The sequence below is a fragment of the Octopus bimaculoides genome, chromosome 4 (genome assembly GCF_046866305.1).
Source record: "Octopus bimaculoides isolate indiv1 chromosome 4, ASM4686630v1, whole genome shotgun sequence".
Classification (NCBI taxonomy): domain Eukaryota; kingdom Metazoa; phylum Mollusca; class Cephalopoda; order Octopoda; family Octopodidae; genus Octopus; species Octopus bimaculoides.
Window position 1 is genome coordinate 52,391,068 of NC_142931.1, and position 23,251 is coordinate 52,414,318.

General features: G+C 38.3%; 1 protein-coding gene across 1 annotated transcript; it reads left to right on the forward strand.

The window, feature by feature from the left end:
* The first annotated feature begins 802 nt into the window (after positions 1 to 802).
* LOC106872157 (uncharacterized) lies at positions 803 to 22,438 on the forward strand. The gene is made up of 4 exons (XM_014919039.3): positions 803 to 911; positions 13,192 to 13,701; positions 17,245 to 17,388; positions 21,104 to 22,438. The coding sequence occupies exons 2-4, from the start codon at positions 13,218 to 13,220 to the stop codon at positions 21,472 to 21,474; spliced, it is 999 nt and encodes a 332-aa protein (XP_014774525.1). The 5' UTR covers positions 803 to 911; positions 13,192 to 13,217; the 3' UTR covers positions 21,475 to 22,438.
* The last annotated feature ends 813 nt before the right edge of the window (positions 22,439 to 23,251 follow it).

A 23,251-nucleotide genomic window follows, 5' to 3' on the forward strand; every position in this document is an offset into this window, starting at 1 on the left:
TCAACCAACTAGAATAGCATTTAAATCTATCTCAAATCATACGATAATGACTTAAGGGTGCATTGAAGACATGATGGCCATTGCTGGAACGTCTTTCATGCGAGCTCTGCTCGATCAGTGCTGATTCCAGGTTAAACACCAAATATTGGTAACTAAATTTTTGATATTGGATAAGAACGAGTAGTAGTTGCATTGTACGACTGCTACAATCGATTTTTTATTTTCATATAACTTCAACATTTATTTTTCTTCGGCTCCGGAAAGAAGGCAAGTACATATCTAAAAGAAAATTTAAGAAACCTCAAAATTTTATTATTTGAAACAGTCATCTGTAGAATATCATTAATTCAGCCATCGTACAGTTATGATTGTAAATAAATAAAAGACTCTGAATATTTTTTGTTTGTTTTAATTTTTTTATCTTAAGTTTTTGGCATCTAACTTTAAATACAAGGAGCTATATATGCACTTACGAAATATTAAGAAAACTCGTAGTATTCACGACGAAATTAAAGATAATTACCATTCATATATATGAATTGTTATATCTAATACTATTAAGAATATTTTTTAAAATACTGCCAGACAACAAACAATCAATAAATATATTATTTTTCCTCGACAAAATTAACATCAATTTAATTTTTAAGAAGTAATATATTTTAAAATTTTATTTCTGTGTATATGGACGGGTTCGCTTTATGAACGACTGCCGCGAAATCCATAATATTCACTTTACGCTTGTTTAGGTTTGTAAAAAAACTTCTAGACTACCTGTTGTAAGTTAGTTCCCTTAGCTGATGAATCAACCAGGTAAACTCGCGACATCACACCTGTAAATTGAACAGGTGAAGCAACAACGACACAACTGGAATTGTACAAAATATAATACATAGTTACCACACATTAAGGTAAGTCTTGTAATTTTTTTCCTATTTCTGTTGTCTTGTAGACATTATTATTACGCTTTAATTAATTCTAATCAGTGCGTATTACAGTTGTAAAGAAAAGACACGACTTTCGATCAGGTTGACAGTTAGGAAGTGGAGTGAATTGGTATATGTAGAAGAATTAATGGTAATACTTGTAAATTAAAATAGAGAAAAAGAAATAGCAAAACCAATTTGGGTTGATATTGAAGGCTAGTTATTCCCAAACTCCTTATGACACATATAATGTGTGTGCGCGTACACTCACACACATACATACATACATACACACACACACACATATATATATATATATAAAACGCCTGTATATGAAGGTGACACATTGTGACAAACTGAATATCAATGAAGAATATGTATTAAAAAGTAGTGTAAATATATTAGTCCTAAATGAGTCCAAATATTTTCCTTTATAAATTCTACAACTTAAGAGGAAAGAATCATTATATTGGACAAAATGCGTTGTTGCATTTGGTTTTGGCCTTTACGTTCTGAGTTCAAACCCCCGCCGAGGTAACTTTACCTTACATCCTTAGGAGGTGGATAAAATAAAGTGCTGGTCAGGTTTTGATTACGATATGATTGGCTTAATCACTCCCTTGAATTTGAGGCCCTGTGCCTAAGTTAGAAATCATTATCACAACTTTAATCCCCACCGTTTTGGACACTTCATTGTTAGGTGATAATGGCGGAAGGATTTTTGTATTAATGTATTTGTTCATTTTCATTTGATAACGGTTAATCCTATCATCTAAATTAATATCTAGCGAACGAACACCTGTAGTTGTATTTGTTTGGTATATGAGTTGATCTTGTGTATTGAGACTGAAACTATTGCTTTATGGCAGTCATTGTAATCATTAAGAAAACAACTACCCAATGAGGTTCACTTTATTTTATTATTAAGCGTAGTGAAGTCTAGTATATAGTGTTGTGTGTACTATATTTTATTTATATGAAGTGAAGGAAAGTAAAATCTTTTAAAACAGTGTCTATTTTTAAACAAATATTGTGTGAGCCATTTACAGCCCATTAAACTAGCCGCGTTCCCCCGTATTGTGAATATTAAGTATCCTTTCTACTATAGGCCTAAGACCTGAAATTTTGGCCAGTGGGCTAATCGATTTCCTCGATCTCAAAAGGATGAAAGGCAAAGTAACAGGTTCAAATAGTCATAAGTTACTTTAACGAGTCAGATGCAGATTAATTGCTGCGTTCATTGTTGTAAATATGCACCCATATTTTTGAATGCTCTGCGTTCAAATTCATAGTATGACCCTATTTGGTCGTATTTAATGTTTTTGTAGTCTGCGTGCATCAGTTAATGGGTTTGCGCGAATGTATTCACGACAGTGCGGTTCCCCGTTTCCTAGGGATGCAATTTAGGCCAGCTGACCACTACAATTGTAGAGGCTCCGGCATACGTGAGACAGCGCACTTTCCAATTGCTCGTTTAATTATCTTATTTATTCGAGTACGGCTGGAGTTATACTTAGAAGATAGTACATGAAGACCGCCAAACATCCATTTGCATTACATCAACTAAGATGTAATGCAATCGTACTACGATGCTGTTCTGGAGACATCAGTCCCCTGATTGGAAACCGACATGATCCTTAACCAGTCAAGTGAATTACAATTTTGGTTGCAAGTGACCTACTATATTGATCACTTATCTAAATCAAATAGTTTTTTTTTCTAGATATGTCATCTCATTCTTGTTGCGTTTTTATATTTGAAAGTCGGACATTGTGCTTACTATCTCAGACAGCCAATGCTGTCTCCCAATCTTACGACGAGGGAACATCGACTAAGGAAAAAGGGCAAGAGTCTTTTAATTAGGCCGGCAGAATTATGAAGACAATTTACTGGAGGAGAGTAGTAACATTCACTTGAGACCATATACTTGAAATGCCATTTTGCAAATTGGCTTGGAGTAGTCATAATAAAATTGACATTGGTAATATAAGAGAGGCGCTTTTAAATAACATGACGAAGATCACAATCTGAATATCAATTGCGGTTATATACTCAAACATTTCTTTTTAATAATCGATGCTTGATATCTGGTTCAGCTTTATTGAGGTGCCCCAATATTGGTTTCAAATTTTGGCACAAGGCCAGCAATTTCGGGGAAGCGGTAAGGCTCCCAATATACTATTTATACATATAATTATGTATATAATTTCAAAGGTTTATAGTTTTAGCAGGCATTCTTTATTTGAAGGAATGAAACTCATTGTTTTTGTAATTTCTAAACCACTATACATTCACATGCGTATAAAAATTTTTGTGTGTACATGTAATTAAAAAAGAAATTGGTATTTTAAAAAACCAGGTCTGTTGTGTTTATCTCTATTGCCTGTAGAGTTGCTCCAAACAACATTGACCTACAAACAAATCAGGCGTTATTTTTTAAGACGCAAGGAGACATTAGGGTTAAGAAATTTTTGTTTTCATCTCCTTTCTCCGTCTTTATCCATTTGTTGGTTTGTAGTTAGGTTAAAAAAGAAATTGATATTATGTTGCAATGAACAACTTCGAACTCTAATCATTTTATCATGATTACCTTTTAAATATTAACTGTATTGTTTGTGCTATTTTCTTGAACTAAACTTTCTCTCTTTTAAATTATTAATACCTTTGAGATAGACATGAACTGTCACACACGACCATCTTAAATCTCGTGTAAAGAAAAGCAAAACGATTATAATTCCAGTTAATTTCGTTTTTTAAATCAATTTATTAACATTAACCGTTTATTGTTTATATATGTATATGTGTAAAATATCGGAGTGTCTATTTCTTAGGAAGTTATATAGCCAGGTATTTTATTATTCAGGAAGCACATAAATATCAGGTGACTCACTACTGTCTTGATTCATTTTAAAAACCCTTGTTCTAATTAATATTTCAGAAATTTACGAATGTAGACAAATTCATTACAGAACAGCTAGTCAAGATATACATACAAATCAGGTACTACTAAAGCAGCGCGGACCCGAACGCGCAGTCGCGCGTGGTCGATCCTAACCCTAACCCTAAACACGTATTCATTTGCACACGCGGGTTAGGGACAGGGTTAGGATTAGGGTTAGGGTTAGGATCGACCACTCAAGACTAGCTAGCGCGGACGCGCGACTGCGCGTTCGGGTCCGCGCTGCTTTAGTAGTACCTACAAATCATTTATAAAGTATACACATTCCGCGGGCGCACGGACACAGCCGTCTCGAAAAAAAAAACTTCAAAATGGAAAACAATAACTTGGTCGATTATTTTGCAAATTTACCCCAAAATATGCATTAAAAAAAAGGAAAACGAGGAAACAAAGTTCAGAGTACAGAGGGAACCCTAAATTGTATTATGCATAAATCAAATAGTTTAAGTTGAAACACTAAATGAATGAATAAATAAATAATAATAATAATTAATTCGTTTTATTGGCCACAAGGGCTAATATCTATCAAAAGCATGTAAGGACAAAGACCGGACGAAGGTTACAAAAGGTTTTGTCCGAAAAGTAGAAAAAAAGGAGGGTGGGGGTAGAAATAATAATAATTAATTCGTTTTATTGGCCACAAGGGCTAATATCAATTAAAGACATATAAGGACAAAGACAGGACGAAGGTTACAAAAGGTTTTGTCCGAAAAGGTAGGAAAGTTCGTCTAAACAGGAAGAAAACGGAGAAAGATATAATAAATAAATAGATAAATAAATAAGTAGAACTCCCAAAGGGGGAGGCGCTTCGAAAAAGGAAAGGTTACACGTGGAAAAACCCATAAAACCATGGGAGCCTGGTCAGAAAAAATAAGAAAGGGGTATAGAGCCCTTTCTCCTTTTACATTACCTTTTTTTTTTTTTTTTTCTACAGGTGTATTCTCAGAATTGGTCCGTTTATACTGGCCATTTTTCCAACAGTCACCCATCTTTCAACGAATTTGCTATGAGACAGCACTTCCCTCTCTACTCTCATCTTCCTTTTCAAGTGGAACTTGAAAAAGTTGATGAGGCCTTGGCTAAAGAGGAAAGTGTCTGTCTTTAACCCTTTCAAACGGGTCCACCATATCACCTCTTTCGCTACAGCTACTAGGCATAGGAAAATTGCCTTGCCCTCCTGGTTAAAGGAGGTCGGCGGGTCAATTCTCACGATGGATCCAGCTGATAGCCGGATCCGTCCTACACGTGACAGTAGCTATTCGATATAGACCCACAGGTCAGCAATGCTCGGGCACTGGACGAGTGCGTGCAGAACGGTTTCATCGTCCTGAGCGCACCTCGGGCAGGCCCGGTTGACGGCACTTCCATGTCGGTAGAGTTTATCTCGAACAGGTAGCGCACCTCGGTAGCACTGCCAGGCGAGGGACCTTTGGAAATTATCCATGGGCCCCGGCCCGAAAGTTCTCCTGAACAGACTGCTTAGCTGATTATCCTCGACGCCTAGAGTTTCCCCGAGAACGTCGTCGCACTTTTCTCCCACTAACCCTCTATAGAAAGCTAGAGTGGATCTACTACCGATCGCACTGCCCGCCTGACTGAAGGCGGTGAGAGCTTGGCGGCACTCGAGGTGCCAAGCGCCCTTTCTCGGTCTACGTTTGATCCAGGATTGCAGCTCTGTTAAAGAAACGAGCTGCGGAAAATCGCGTCTGACGAAAGGCAACCACACCTGTTCACCGTCCAGGAAGCGCCTGAGTTGTCATAGCCTGAGCGCATGTTTGCGCATCAGCAACCACGGCATGCTAAGGCCTCCGTTCAGCGGCTGTTGACAGCAGATGGAGCGCCTGACCAGTGGTACCTGACCCTTCCACAAAAAGTTGAAGAGCAAGCATACTATCTTGGTTAACCAGCGGTCGGGACAAGGGACGATGGTCAAACGGTAATAGATGACGGATGCGATGTACGAATTCGCTACCTCCGCTCGACCTTTCAAGGAGAGCTTCCTCTCAGCCCATTTCTGGGTGAGGTTGGCCACCCTGTTTGTCACTTCTTCCCAGTTTTTCTCCAACTGGAGGTCCGGACCGAACCAGACCCCAAGCAGTTTAACGGGTCCGTCTGTCCAGCGCCATACGACGCTGTTGGACGGCATGGACTTGCCCCTCCAGGTGCCTAGTTGCAAGCCCATTGACTTTTCCGCGTTAATTTTCGAACCTGTCACCGCTTCATACTCGTTTAGTGTCTCGCCAATCAGGTCAATATGCCTGTGGCTCGACACCATCACGGTAACGTTGTCGGCATAGGCAGACACGCTCCTTCCACATCCCAGATCACGCGGGACGCCCCTCAAAGCCTCCAACTTCCGCAGTAATGGCTCGAGAGTCAATACATACAGAAGGGAGGAGAGAGGACACCCTTGGCGAACCGAACGCGAGATGTTGAACGATTCCGATAGATGGCCGTTCACCCGTATGACCGAGCAGATGCCGCTGTATAAAGCAGCTATCCACCCGCGGAAGACCGGACTGAAACCAGCTGCCAGGTATCGATGGTCGACCCTATCGAAGGCTTTAGACTGATCTAAATTGATCAAAGCCCCACCCGCGCCAGCTTCGTTACCCACTCTCTCTATGATGTAGCGCATGAGATGGAGGTTGTCGTGGATAGACCTGGTCGGCACAGCGCATGTCTGCGCCTTGCCGATCAGTTTGCCCACGACAGGCGCCAATCTCTTGGCTAGCACCTTGGCCAAGATCTTCAACTCTGTGTTGAGCAGAGTGATGGGCCTAAAGTTCCCTATAATGTCCCCCTTGTTTGGGTCCTTTCTTAGCAAAGCCACCACTCCCCGACAAACAAAAGCAGGAATTCTCCCGTTTTGTTGCCAGTTGCAGTAGACGTTTGCCAAGACGCCCGCAAACAAGTCTGGCATTGACGTATAAAGCTCGTAAGGCAGACCATCCAAACCCGGCGATCTACCTCTCGTGCAGCCTTTCATCGCTTCCCGTACTTCCCAGGCAGATATCGGTCCTTTGCAGCACTCGGCCTCGCTGGTCGAGAGTTGCGGCAGGCCGTCTAGGTACACACCGAAATCTGTTCCGTCGTCCGTCCTACCGTTTGTCCCGAACAATTGAGCAAAGTGCTGCTGAAAGGCCGAACACATCTGCTTCGGTCCCGAAATCTCGCAGTCGTTCTGGTCCACCAAAGACCGAATGGTCGCTCTGTTGCCACGCTTCGCCTCAACCGCGCGGGCCCATCGAGCGGCCTTAGTCCCCTCCCCGCTTACCGAAAGTGCTTTAGCTCTGACAACGCAGCCTTCATGCTTGGCATCAAAGTGTTGGTCGAGGGCCAACTTCGCTGCTAACACGTCGGTTGCGATGCCTGTCCCAAGAGCTTCGTCTAGTTTGTTAACTAAATCCTGCTCTGTTTTCTTACGTTCTACAGCTAGAGCCTTACTAAACCTAATTGATTCTGCTCTAATTGCCCGCTTCAGGGCGAACCACCAGTTGTTGTTGATGATTGCCCCGGTTAAAGCCCTCTTAACTAATAAACTAATCCGGTCTCTAGGCTTTGCACGCCGTTGTCGACGTGTTTAGCTTCCAGTAACCGGGGCCTTGTCTATGGAGCCTATCTAAGTCGACCGTACAGATCACGAATTTGTGGTCTGTGTAGCCGACTATGTTGAATTGTGGACACCCTATGCTATCCTTATCCGCTGGCCTACAGAAAAATCTATCTAAGTACGATCTAGACGACCCGACGCGATTAGTCCAAGTCCACATTGGCACATTCGGGTTGTCTAGTCGATACCTGTCGGACAGCTGAAAGCGTTTGAGCAGGTTGGCGAGGCTCTTGCATCCCCCTTTCCTATTAGATGCTCCCGCACCCACCCTATCGATACGTTCGTCTAGGACAGCGTTCCAGTCCCCAACTAGCACTAAAGTGCGAGAAGTACCACGGAAAACCTCCAGACGTTTGAAATAATCCGACTGCCCTGCTCCTGTCGGAGCGTAGGCAGCCAGCAGTCTGAAAGCAGCGCCATCACTACTATCGACATCCAGGACCACCAACTTACCTTCCGGATCCAGGAAGACTGCCCTTATTTTCAAGTCTAGGCCTTTCCGAAATAGCACCGCAGTACCTCCACCGCCCGCTCCCGGCCGACACGGAGATAGGAAAATCTCGTACCCGCCAAAAAGGGCTGCGGGTTGGAGAGCCTGGTTTCGCTAATGGCTGCTACATCTACACTGTAAGACCTCAGGTCGTTCAACAGGTGACCTTGTTTCCAAGGCGACCCGAGGCCTCTCACATTTATGCTTCCGATTCTGATTTGGTTTAGTTTCTATGGCTGGATGCCCTTCCTAATACCAACCACTGTGAGAGAGAGGTGTGTGTTTTTTATGTGCCACTGGCCTGACACCGGCATTAACCACGACTATGGTCTCACTTCGCTTGACAGGGCTACACAAGCATGGTATATTGCCAAAGGTCTTTGTCACCTGTCACTGTCTCCATGAGGCCCAATGCTTGAATGGTACTTTACGTGCCACTAGCATGAGTGCCAGTCAGATGACACTGGCATCGGTCATGACTATGATTTCACTTGGTTTGACAAGTCTTCACAAGCACGGCATATCACCCAACGATTGAAGGGTGCTTTTAACGGGCCAGTTTCATGACACTGGTATCAGCCACAATTACAATCTCACTTGTCTTGAGGGGTCTTCTCAAGCACAGCATATCTCCAAAGGTCTTGGTTGCCCAACATTCAAAGATTGTGCTTCACCACCTTGTCTCATTTCTTCCCGGTTCTACCTCTTCCACAGGTTCCCTCCACCATTAGAATGTGACACTTCTTCACACAGCTGACCTCATCCATACACATCACATGACCATACCAAGGCAGTCATCTCTCTCTTGCACACCACATCTGATGCTGCTTATGTCCAACTTTTCTCTCAGGATGCTTACACTGTCATGCATGCACACTAACATTACACATTCAGCAGAGCGTACTAGCTTCATTTCTTACATGCCTACGCACGCCCTCAGCAGTCACAGCCTGTGTTTCTCTGCAGTGTAGCATGGCTGTTCACATGCAGGCATCATACAGTGTGCCTTTCACTCTGAGTGAGAGGTCCTTTGTTATCAAATTATATGGTAGAAAATGTTAATTTACTGAAGTAAAATATGTTTTCATGGCTGACTGAATTTTGCATTGTGTTACAAGCTTGATTTCAAATTATTTTATTTAAGAATAGTACAAGAGAAATTCAAAACAATTCTGTGAAAAAGAACCCAATTTACAAAAATAAACAAAGAAAATGGCAAAAAATACTCTCAGGAAACATGTAAATAAACAAAATATAAAACCATGCGTATCCTATCTCCGTTATATATCACTCAAGAACAGAGCCATTTTGATAGTATTATAGGCCCCAGGCAAAGCAATGCACCAAGTCTATAGTATTTATTTATTGATAGCAAGCCACATCATGCATAGTTTCTATTGCCCTCTGTTGGAACCACAAGCAACAGTAAGATGGCACTACTCCAAGACACCCTAGCATGTCTGTCTAAACATTTTTCATCCAAAACACTTGAGGAACTATCATACGTGATTGCAACAATAAGGGACATCCAAGCACCCTCCAAAGTATCATTTGATACTTTACTGAGCTGGGATTAATGCTGGATTAACCATTAAGCAAAATAAGCACATGTTTAGGGCATCAAGGGTAGGAATGGGCACCACAGAAATAGTAAATGGTTTACAGCACAAAAGAAATCACTTTAAACTTGCTAAAATAATATTCGGGATGCCTTTATTTCTACTAAATATAGATGTAGATGTGTTACCTAAGATTAATTTTGAGGATCTGATCAAAGACCTTGCAATTCAAAAAAGCAAGAGGCAACTTTTCAAATATAAATAAAGTGGAAGTATAGAAAAATAAATATTATTTTCCCTCTTACTCTTTTGTTTCATTTTGAAAAATAAAAATTTATTTTATAGTTTGTTATTGTTTATATTTTGAATTACATAATCTTTTATGGGGGCACCAAAATCTTTTAGGTACTTAATCCGGTCCTGGCTGGGATGCTAACAAAGTCCAAAGCTTCCAGATCCTTGAAAGTCACATTCAGCTCCCCTGAATGTCTCTAAAGCCACAGGTTGGAAAATGTAATTTACTGACAAATTATGGTATTTCAGTATCTTACTCTATTGAGCTTATGGATGCAGCAACCTCTACTTCTATACTTCCATTACAACAATGAGATGTGATGTAATAAGAGCTACTGACATTGGTGTTGCATACAAAGCATCTGCTTTTACTCAAAGGCAAAAAAAAAAAGGAGTCTATCAGACAATCCCACTGGTTCTAAAATTGAGGTAATATTTACCCTGGTTAAGGCTTGCTAAATTTCAAATCCATTACTCATGTGCCATTGTGTATTCAAACAGTATTGTTAACTTTACATTGTGATAGTTTATCAGCTTGTCTGAAAATATTACTTGTGATAGTCTTTGTATTGAACTGGTGATGATTTATCTATTATGAACTTAATGCTATGAAACTTCAAGTAACCATTGGTCATTAAGTTCTGTAAAAGATTATGGATAAAAGATAAAATATTTTTTCTTTTTGCCTTTTAAATGAGGGGATGCAGTATAACTATTTTTCCTCTATATTTGTAAGGTACACAGTTTCAAAGCATTCTCCTCACGCTGGCTTCCGCTGGATGTTTACACCTTCATAATTCTGTCACCTTGTTAATGGAGCTTAGCTTCAAATATGACCACTCCATTTCAGATGAGTATTAAATGGACAGGATGGAGAGCTATTGTTCAGTAGTTTGCAGTGATTAATATTGGATAATCATTTAATACAATTAAATGCTTGCAGAGAAAAGTAGCTTATACAAAAATACAATAAATTTTCTCTCTCACCACATATATATATATATATGTGTGTGTGTATGTGTATAAATATATATGCATTTGTATGTCTGTGTGTATATATGTGTGTGTGTGAATGTTTGTGTGCGAATGTCTGTATGTGTGAATATGTTTGTGTGTGTATGTATATGTTCGTGTGTGAGTATGTGTTCATGTATGTGCATATTTGTTTGTGTCTGTGTATGTGTGAATATGTTTGTGTGTGTATGTGAATATGTGTTCATGTGTGAAAGTTTGTGTCTGTGTGTATATACGGTACCATGCAAAAGTTTTCAGCCGCTTTAAACTATTGTAAATTTCTACTAATTGCGAACTTATAAGTGGATGTTTTGCATTGTGTTTTTGACAGATGAAGCATTAGCCCTGTTGGAGTCATTTCCATACATAATCATTATATTTTGTAGTAGGGGTTCTGAATGAGATTGGAAGATGTGAGACGACCACCAAAAATGGCCATTCAAAAGTCTTCAGCCACCTCACATACACCAATCAAGATACAGCGTTTTAAAACAAAAAAATTTCTATAATGAAAATTTATTACATAATGTTCATTTCAAGAAGTTACTGTACATTGTTAATATTTCATGTGGCTTCACTTAGCTTGAGTAATTGCTTCAGATACGTACATATCCTTCACCATCTTCACAAGTGTGAAATGCCACTCCCTGTGGCTGAGTTTCCACAACTCTTCAAGGTTGTGTGGATTCTTCTGACAAACTCTTCTCTTTATTTCTGTCCACATTTGCTCAATGATATTTAAATCAGTCAGGGCTCTGAGCTGGTCAATCTTTGAATATGGTAACACTTTCATCAACCAGGCTCTGTTGTGTTGCACGCGATCTGCAGCATGGAGCTCCGTCATGTTGAAAAATCTCACTTTCAACCAAGTCTGGTATCAAATTGTCCTTCAGCAATTGAATGTATTTGGCACTATTCAAGATACCATCAATTTTAACCAACTTTCTTGGACCATCACTTTTTATGTATCCTCAAAGCATCAGACTCTTACCACCAAACTTCATTGTTTACATTGTGTTATGTGGGTCATTTTGCTTTCCTGGAGGCCTGGCAAATTCTCGCTTATTAGACTGATGTAATTATTGCTGCCTTTCTGAGACACAGCTCTCTGAGAAAGTTCAGCTAACTGAAATGGATTGTGGATACAGTTTCTTAAGTGTAAGCAGGCCAGGCTAATAGATGAGAATTGAAAGAGCCATGTTAGCTTTGTAATCAGACAAAAACCTAGCTGATAGGCTAGATGAGCTGTGATCCAATGTTAATGACCATATCATTAAACCCCATCTATTGCTGTCTTCTGGACATCATGTGACTTTCTTTTCTGTTGATGCAACAACTCTTCACATAGCAGAAGACACTCTCTTTTCTTTGAGAATTTTAGAAATGCCATCATTTCCACACTGGTGACGAAATCATCCTATCTGTTGATTTTTAAAACCTAGTTAGATCAAAATTACATGTGGTCAAGCTTAGGGTGCTATGCTTTAGCATAGATAGAATGAATACTGTGGTCTTTGCCTGCTGCATTCATTTTCCAAACTGGATCTAATGATAATCAGTATTTTGTTCCATCATAAATTCAAGCATGCAAAGTTACCTGGACTGATTCTTGATCCAAACAGGGTCATCTTATTGACTTTATCATAATACATAAACATGACATTTGTAGTCTCTGTAGCATTAAAGTCTTGTGTGGTGTTACATGTTAAATGGTTAAAACATTGTAGAAGGAAAGCAGAAACTGGTTGTTAGGATAAGGTTTGCACCAAATTGCACAAAGCTTTCTGAAATAGCTAAATTTTGACAGACTCCAAGACCCTGCAACATCTGCATTCTTTTGTAAAGCTCTCAGAAAATTTCTTCATAGACATGTATTAGAAGTACATTATATATCGGAGCAAAGTGAACACCATTGCAGCATTGACCTATGAGAATAAGTAACACATTTTGTCCTTCTTAGCACTTTGTATTAGTCACTGTTTCCTACAGATAAAAGCATAACTTTTGTCTTGGCAATTGACAAGCCCCAAGTAGACCAAAACCCCTACTAGGGGTTTGTCATTCTCATGAGTTGTATCTACAATGATGTTCTTTTGACTCCACCATATGTGTTTTTAATACAGTATATTTCTGAGATTTTCTGCCAGCAAAAATCACAGTAGCATACCTTTCATTGGGGTATATACATTTAGTACGATATACATATGGCATTTTTTATCTGTTGCTTTTCAGTTGTGATCACTGATTGAAATTCATATTTTTATTTTAATCCCATAAATTGTCTTATTTATACTTGCAGTCGTCATATTTTAATTTTGCCATTTTTATCTTTTTAGGTTTCTGCTTTGAATGAATTGCCATCATGAGGGGTATGATAAAATACTGGCCACAAAATACTCGTCTTTTTATCCTTTCTAATCTGATGTTGGTTACCATGGTCCTATGTTTAACAGCTCTTTTTTTGCCGTATTGGTTTGTTGTTGACTTCCACTATACAAAATCCAATGAACCAATAAAAGTTTATGTGCCAACTAAAACTCCCACAACAGTCGTTCCTACAGCACAGACAACTACAAATGACTCTGCCCCAGTGATTGGTAGAAAGAAACGATCAGTAGAACGGAGCTGGCTACATGCTCTTTTGCCAACCCAAATACATCTGCGCTACAAACGCCAGCTTACTAAACTTGGTCAGACCTTTAACAATTTACATGTTCCTGCAGTAAATGTTGGCCTATTTTACCTGGAGTACCCGTATGCTGATTTCAAGACCTTAACTGAGTTGAAGTACAAGCTGATATCTCTTGTACATCTTGAGAACACTGCTCCAGTTTTAGTGGTTCCGAGTAAGTATTTATTCTGTTGTGTTGTTCACAAAAACAGTTCTATGGAAAAGAGTTATATATTATCATCATTTTTACATTCACTTTTTTGTGCTGGCATAGGTTAGATTGGTTGACATATTCCGTATAAGTTTTTATTTGGAGATATTACCCTCCTAGACAGGTTGGAGCCATATCTCATTCATACATTCCATTTGTTAAGCACTCAATCATTTCAGAGTATGAGGTACATTTTAACATAGTACCAGCACTATAGCAGTTGTTGTCTTCCTAGCAAAGCTAAAGAGTCTTCTTTCCACTACATTGTTTCTGTTCATTCACTGGCACCTGAGGGGTTATCTTGTCCCTGACGTGACTAAAGAGGGTGTCTAATTCCTTTCCTTGTCTCCCTTTGTTTGTTCCTTTCTTTTCCATACGACTAGTGTGGATAGAGGTCTTTTCTGTCACATCACTGGCCCTAGAAGGGCTAAAGACACCCCTTTCTCTGCTTCAATCTCGTCTAGATTTTCTAAAGATCTTCTTCCCCTTGCATCAGTCTGTATTCTTATTATTCATAGATCAACATGTTCAGCTTAATCCACGAGTGGGAACTGAGTTTCATAGCTGCAGTATAAACTGTTGCTTATAGGAGTTGCTTCCATTTTCATTCTTATAAGCAGCTTTATATGGTAAGAAGTTTTATTGAGATCGTCTAGTATTGTCTTTAATATCTTTCCTAGGTTAGAGTGAAGAGACTGAGTATAAGGAGTTTTCCCCCATACCACTCTGCAGGAGAGGCCAGTGTGTGTTAATGCCCCCTTAGCACTATGTGGTATGGTAGGGAGTTTTATATAGACAACCAAGTATCTCTAATTCTAATTTTTTTTTTATCAGAGCAGAGCCTAATATCAATTAGGAAAACAGTTGTCCCAAGTATTGTCTTACAGGGCTAAGAGTATTTCTTATACACAGCATCATCTGTTGCAGTTTTAATGACAAATTGGCATAAAGTTGTTAGTTGCAAACAAACTGAGGCTGTTTCCATGGAACTAAATTGTGCCTTTAGATAAAGAGAGATTTATTGTATTTGTCCAGGCTTATAAACCAATGTCTGATAATCCCCCATAGTCAGAATGAATGTGGGTGTAAAATAAGATAGCCTGAATGATATGATTACAGAGAGAGAGAAACATGATGGTTGTTGGCGAGGAGATTGAATTGACAAAACATGGTATTGTCCTTTGCCATCTCCTTCATGAAATTCAGTTTATTGGGATTAGATGTCACCAGTTCCTCCTATGCCTTCTCTTTCTCTCTCTTCTACATGTTCCATCCAGTTGGAATGTAGCATTTTACATATGTATAGTTACGTCCATCAAACACGGTATTCTTTCTTCCACTCTTCATCTGATTCTTAATATACTCAGTTTTCCTCTCATCTCTTTTGTGCTCTATCATTCATACACATTCAACAGAGCATGCTCATCTCATTTATCTGTAGCATTTATAAATCTTCTGCATTCAAGGTCCTTGTCCCTCTACCGTGTAACTTTACTCTTTATACAGAAGCTTCAGTGTGTGTGAGAGAGACATCCTTAATTGCTAGCAAAATTACCAGCTCTCTTGCTCCCCTTCTCACTGTGCATACATGCACATACACAGTTTCCTTTATATTTTTAAGTGACATCCTCTTCTAACAACTGTGCCATCTTTACTAATCCTGCTACTCAGTACCCCTCTCTTTTGCATCCTTCTTCCCCCCCCCCCCCAACTCATGACTCTTTGATCATCTGCCCTTCAACTCTACCTCATTTTTGCTTCCCCATCAGTTTGCATCCCCTCCCATAGTTCTCCTTCCCATACAGTCTTGCACACTGATTCTTCAACTCATTTTGTGCCTTCTGAAGTTATCTACACATCTCATTGCCATTATCTATCTCTTGCTATTTCCACTGTTCATTTTTCTCTTCCTCTCCCTTTCCACTACTAGACATGAGTAGCCATCAGATTCTCCCCTCCCCCACTTCTCATACTTCAATTTCTTCATCCACTAGTTCTAGTTGATCCTCACCTCATCCCAAGGTTTGTAGTTCTGCAAGCTGCATGGCAACCTCAATAGTGCAGGCAGCATGTATAGAAAGCACCTAGTCCACACTGTAAAGTGGTTGGTGTTAGGAAGGGCATCCAGCTGTAGAAACCATACCAAAACAGACATTGGGGCATGATGCAGTCCTTGGACACATCAGATCCTGTCAGGCTATCCAATTCAAGCTAGTATGGAACAGACATATAAGGATATCTTTGGTAATTGTATGCTATATACCCAGAATATAAGCTCCTGGTTATAGCCAAGTATATGACACAAACGTGATTAGTAAAATAAAAAGAATCACCATTATGCACAACAACTGCTTTGTTAATTTCACAAGTGTTTCACATATGTTGGAATTGGCTCTCTCCAGTTGATTTTCTCTAAATGTGGAGCAATTCCTCAATGGTTATAGGGGCACCAAACTGTACTACATTATTTAATAAAAAATGGATGAAGGGAAATAACAAAAACTACCCAAGATTTGACAATAGTAATGATATTTTATCTATAAAGCTATAGGAAACAAAATTTCTTAACTGACTGATTCTTGTCTTTCTTTTACATTAAATTTCCCACTTCTTATCTCTTGCCTTTTTCCATCTCTCTTGGTGAAATTCTTTCTTGCTCTTTACATCCTGAGTTCAAATCCTGCCAAGGTCAAATTTGCCTTTCATCATCATGGGGCTGATAATTATAAAGTACCAGTCAAGTACTGTGATAATGAAATCAACTAACCTGTTTCCACTAAAATTACTGGCCTTGTGCCCAAAATTTGAAACCATTATTATTATTGTGGAAGTGCATGGGTTAGAGATGTTGGACTTATGATTGTAAGATTGTGGTTTCGATTCTTTGACATACTGTGTTCATAAGCAAAACATTTCATTTCATACTGCTCCAGTCCACTCAGCTGGCAAAAATGCATAATCCTTGCAACAGACTGGTGTCCCATCCAGGTGAGGAATATATACATCATGAAAACTGGGAAACCAGCCCTTTGAGTCTATATAGTTCAGGAAGGAACTTTACTTACTTTTTATTACTATTATTATTATTAGGCAGTGTTCTTGTAGAATTGTTAGCACACCGGGCAAAATGCCTAGCGGTGTTTCATATGTCTTTACATTCTGAGTTCAAATTCTGCTGAGGTCGACTTTGTCTTTCATGCTTTCAGGTTTGATAAAATAAGTATCAATTGAGCACTGGGATTGATGTAATCGACCTACCTGCTCTCCTGAAATTGCTGGCCGTGTACCAAAATTTGAAACCATTATTATTATTATTATTCTTACATCTCTTACGCAGACAACCATTTGAAAAAATAATGATTAATGAATTAAGTACTAAATGAAGTACTGGGATCAATAAAATTAACTTAAAACTTTGAAAGTAGTGCTCCAGCTTGATTGCAGTGTGTTGACTGATTCCCATAAAAGAATAAAAGGGAAACTATTTTTGTTTTTCTTTTCTTTCAGAAACTTTGTATGTTGGCCAAGTCTTGTATTCCATTGGTATGTTTGCTTTAACCATGTGTACAGTTGGAATATTCATATTGGCATGCCAAAAATATAGCTCTGTTACTGGTGAGATTGCATCAGCAGGCTTTGTGACATTTTCAGGTGAGTAAACTATATTTTGTATATAATTTTAATACAACTTAATAATTTTAATACAATTATTACATATTTTTTTAAATATTTATGTGTGCATTAATTGTGAATGTTTAGATACTGTAGCGTGATGGAGGAAAAAGACAACAGAAAAAGAAGCAAAAGGGAGAAAGAAATACAGAGACCTTACCTGTTGACCGTGGCGGGATGAGCGATCACTGACCAGATAAAAACACGACCTTTCACACACGCCGTCTCTCATCAAACTGGTGCACATGCTTTGTGCCCACACATGCCCCCGTGGCTCTTCCGCCAGCCCCTGCAGTCTTCATTTCCGTTTGCCTCATCTGCAATCCTCTTCACTAACACCACATAGCTCATCACAGCCCATAACACCACAAACACCACAGATACTCTAGTAAAAACTAATCATGAAAAAATAGCTTTGGTAAATTTTTGCTGTCTAAAGGATCTAGGGTCAAGATCCTTGACTCCTGACATTAAGACAACTAAGGTATAAATAGCTACCATAACTTGTACATTCATCGCTGCAAATAATATGAACACCGTCTAATTATTATTTAATTATCCTGCAGCATTGAGTTCAGAATCTTCATACAGAATGAACTCTACCAAGCCAGGCAATACTTTATGTACATTTACTACATTAAGACAGCTTTCACATGCTACTCTTATGAACCAACTGGTTACAAAGTTCTCATAAATATACAGTAGACAATAGCAGCTTGTCTTACAACAACGTAATGTGTAATTTTATGAAAAAACTAAACATCCTGGTGGCACTGCGCTGGATATGTAATGTCAGTGTGCATACACAACAGAGTGTAAGTGCCCTGAGAGAAAAATTGGACACAAGAAGCATCAGATGTGGTGTGCAAGAGAGATGACTGCACTGGTATGGTCATGTGTTGCATATGGATGAGGTCAGCAGTGTGAAAAAGTGTCACACCCTAGCAGTAACGGGAACCTGTGGAACAGGAAGACCTGGGATGAGGTGGTGAAGCACGACCTTTGAACGTTAAGCCTCACGGAGGCGATGACAAGTGACTGCGACCTTTGGAGATATGCTGTGCTTGAGAAAACCCAACAAAACAAGTGAGACCATAACCATGGCCTATGCCAGTGCAGCATAACCAGCCCATTTAAGAGTACCTTTCAATCATTGGGCAATAAACTGTGCTTGCAAAGACCTGTTGAGTCAAGTGAAATCATTGTCGTGGCCGATGACAGTGGCACCTGTCCCGGTGGCACATAAAAAGCACCCACTACACTCTCGGAGTGGTTGGTGTTAGGAAGGGCATCCAGCTGTATAAACTTTTCCAGATCAGATTGGAGCCTGGTGCAGCGTTCTGGCTTGCCAGCCCTCATCCAAACTATGCCAGCAATGAAAGCAGATGTTAAATGATGATGATGATGATGTTGATACAAAAGAAAGGTGGAGTTTGAAAACCTATAAACAACATATATATTTCCATATAAATAACAGGATAACTTTTTCTTTTTACCTGATCGATTGTAATTAAATGCAGCAAGATCATCTGTTGCTTTGTCTGGATACAGAACAGGGCTGTAATTTTTCAGCTAAATGCCTTTTTTATATCTGTAAAGTTGAAGCAAATATTAAATTTTTTAAGGAGAGTATAGGACATTGAAATGGGACATTTATAGTTCAATTTCCTTTAGCAATGTATTCATGAATTATGGTGTTATGTTGCTGAAGACTGGGTCGTTAGTTTCACTTGTGACACACTTTGTAAAAAATGTGAGGAAGAAATCATAAGTGATAGATGTCAAGCATTTTATTAATTATGAGGAAAAAGTGGGTTAACCAAGAATCAAAATCGTATTGCAAACATAATTGTATGTTATTTTACCACCACAGTACATCCCTTAACTGGTGCAACCAGTCATTGCTCTGCCTTTCTAGATCCTTTTGCAGTCAGCTGCCACCACTGGTCTCTGTCCCCTATCATGCATAGCAGGGTCATCGTGTTGTGACCTGTCCTGTCAGACCAGGATTTTCTGTGTCTACCTCTCTTTTTCCCTCCTTCAGTTGTGCCCCAAAGGATGGTTTTGGACAGGGAGTTGTGGCAGGATATGTGACCATACCAAGCAAGCTTTCATCTTTTTACTTGTGCAAGGAATGGTTCCTGTCTACCAGTGTATTTGTTGACTTGCTGCCCGACAAATCTTTTTCTGTGTAGGACCTTGGACACTTTTAGTCTCATTGGAAAACCAATAGAGTTGCTTTTCCATATAGTGTTCAGCTTTGTCATGGCAGTAGAGACTAAAGTGAGTCTTGTTGTTATCTCTTTTTGAAATTTGTTGTCATTTGGTCAAAGTGGATCTTTGGCATTTGAAGGTATCCACTTTGTCTCACGTCTATCTTCATTATGCTAAGTGATATGTTCTAAAAAAACTTTAAAAAACTTGATTCATCCCATGTTCTGTTGCTAATTACCTCGGACAGCTGTCAAAAATTCTTTGTATAGTTTGAATTTTTCTTGCTTCCTCTTAGATATTTTAATAGCCTTATTAACTTTATTTTAAGAAAATGTTAAGGTGTTGTACTCCTACACAAGCACTTTAAAGAGATACTGAGCTCTAGGCAAATAGAAGTTGCAATACAGGTTTAATTTATAGTTGAAAATTTCAAACAGGAAGAAAAAAAAAAAAAAAAAAAAATTATTCAAGTGCTTCATTGGTTTGTTTAGAGAGACCTAGGTTTTGCCTAGAAAATAAGCCTTAAATTCAGTAAATTCAATGATATGCTCACACTCAAATTAGTTATGAACTAACTTTTGTTTCACTCATTACTAATTTCTGTAACTTTTTCTAAGCACAATATAAACAAGAAAGTTGATTATCTTTCCTCATTCCAATTCCTCTACCTCCTTCCTTAAACCATTCTGATAATTTTCTTTTTTGTTTTTGTGTGTGTGTGTAAATAATTTAAGATGTGTACTCTTTTCAAAGTCTCATTTATTGGTGTCTTATTTTAAAAGCTTTAATGCTGTCTTAAGCCAGATACTGAAGATGATGTTAAACAAAACAGCCCAATTTAATTTTTTTTCTTTACAATGAAACAATCAATAGATAGACCCAGAAAATTTTCAACCATCCAGCTGAAAACTTAGAAGTGAGATATTTTACTTTGTTAAAGAAAGATCTGTACCATAGTGTAGCAGCTTGAAATGTTGAGTTCAACAGACAAATATCACTTAATTATCAACAAAGCGTGTGGAGTGGTTGGGGTGTTGGACCCGTGATCATAAGATTTTGGTTTCGATTCTTGGACCAGGCGATGTGTTGTGTTCTTGAAGAACTCAGCTGGCAAAAATGAGTAATCCTGCAATGGACTGGCATCCTGTCCAGGTGGGGAATATATAATGCCATCGAAACTGAGACTCATGAGCCTGGCATGGCTGAAGAAGGAAATACTTATTTTATAAACAAAACAGTCAACTATAGAATGTTACAGTTCACTGCTGGGTAAAAAAAACGTTTTGAAAGCTTACAGCGCTGAACATCTCTCTTTGTAATAATTTAGCTAGCGAGAAGATAGTTTATCATTGTGACTTAATCTAATTATACTTTAAGTAATCATAATATTGCAATAATTGTTACAGGATGCTTATATTTTCTTTATATTTCTCCACCTATTTAATCTGCATTTTTGGTTTTCCATTTAATATATTTTCAGCTCTTGCATTACTTTTCGGTGTGGCATTTGCTGGAATCCATACTGAAGGAGACATCTGGGATGATTTTCCTGTTATGAATAGAGTTATTCTTAACACTGCTCCATATGTCACTTTAAATTGGGGTTATTATTTTGCCTTATGTGGTCCTTTACTGTGCATCTTCTGTTGTGTTCTCTTGTGGACACAAGCTTGTTCAACTTGTATGATAGTGGAAGAAATTCGTAGGAAGCAGATTGCTGAAATCCGATCCTCAGTCCCTTATAGACCGTTGGAACCCAGCAGATCAGGACATATTAATACTGGAATGAGGCGTGACCCTGCACCTTGGCCTAAAAAGATTGTTGAATCTGATAATGAATTTGCAATGTAAACCCCTTTTTAATTACACGTTTTCTTAAATTCAGAAAAAAATAAAAATGTATCTTAGTTTTTATATTTTTTCCCCTCTTTCAGTTTCACTATATTAACCCTTCATAGTAAAAGTACTTCCAATACATTACTTTTCTAATTTTGTTGAGGTGCTTTTAATAGGAATGTACATGGATATTTTCTATTCTCCCATATTAAACTGTTCATTTGTCCTACAATATTTATCAAATTTTTCTCTCGACTTCCATTTAAGCTTGTTATACAGATTTACTAATGATTATTCCTCTTCAAGTTGTCATAAATTCATTATTAAGTTAATTTATAAACTATTATTACAGAAAATTGAAGAAATATACTTCAGATTTGTAATATATTTTCAATATTCAAAGCTCATTTAATTCATAACATATACCAGCTTATTGCTTTGTTTAGATGCAAACTTTAAAGATGATTTATTTCAATGAATTTTTACAAACTAATTACTGTCCATTTCACTGGTTAACAGATTGCTAAGTTTCGATCAATTTTGTGATAATGTAACTAGAATTGGAATTGTTTATATACATTTAATATTTTCAAGTAGTTTTTAAGGTGGCAAGCTGGTAGAATTGTTAGCATGCTGGGCAAAATGCTAAGCAGCATTTTGTCTATCTTTACATTCTAAGTTCAAATTTGCCTTTTATCCTTTCAAGGGTCGAGAAAATAAATATCAGTCAAGCACTGGAGTCAAAATAATCGACTTATCCCCTGCCCTGAAATTGTCGGCTTTGTGCCAATTTTGAAACCAATATTTTCAAATGTTTTCTATCATTTTCCATCCATGTCAATTATTTTATACAAGTAATTTTATTATGTAAATAAACTAAGCTCTAAACAGAAGCTCTGCAATATATGTAACGCTAGTAGACTTCTATAAAAGGATTTATATACCAAATTGCTATTTTGTATTAAACTTTAAAACGATTGATGTTTTGTTTTCATTCTTTAACCACTTTGGCTCACAAAAACAAACAGAAAGCAAGAATTACTTGCAGAACGTAAGACTCATATTCAAATCTTTGTTCAAAATGAATATAATTTAGCAGCAGCACAAATTTTATCAACTCTGTTGCCATCCAAAGAATAAACTTAAAAAATTATAGGAGCTAAAGCATCATCTAAAATGGTTCCAGATAGACTAATGATTTATCTAAAAGGAAGAGGGACAGGTAATCATCCTAGCCTATGTAACTCCTCTGTCTGATAAATCCTTGATCAACTTCACCTTCTGATAGACTGGAAGAGTTCATGAAGGTTGCTTTTCAGAAAATATTTACAAGGTTGGGCTGAAAACATAAGTATGGCTATCAAAGCTGGTGAATGAGTTTGGTCAGAGATGGTACAACTTTTGTATTCAGATCAGAGTGATTGAAGTTTGCTGATGTATAAAGTTTCATCTGATTCAAGACCATGGTCAAAAGTAGTTTTAACACAAGAAGATTCTGCATTTGTGTCTAACTCTACAAACGAAACTCCCAGCAAATTTTTCCTCTCCACTACATGCAGGCTAAGAGTGAAAGCATCTTCACACTTCAAACCAATAAAGGAACAATTCTTCGAGAGTCTATCCTGGAAACAATGCAGCGTGCCTAATTTTCCAGAAGAGGAAGCTCTCCAACCCTGCTGATTATTGACTTAATGCTTTTATTTAACATCTCAACAGCTGATGGCAATAGTTGTTAAACATCTTGAATCTATCTTCAGTGACAACCTACAGCTTCTGAAATATCTACTGGAGA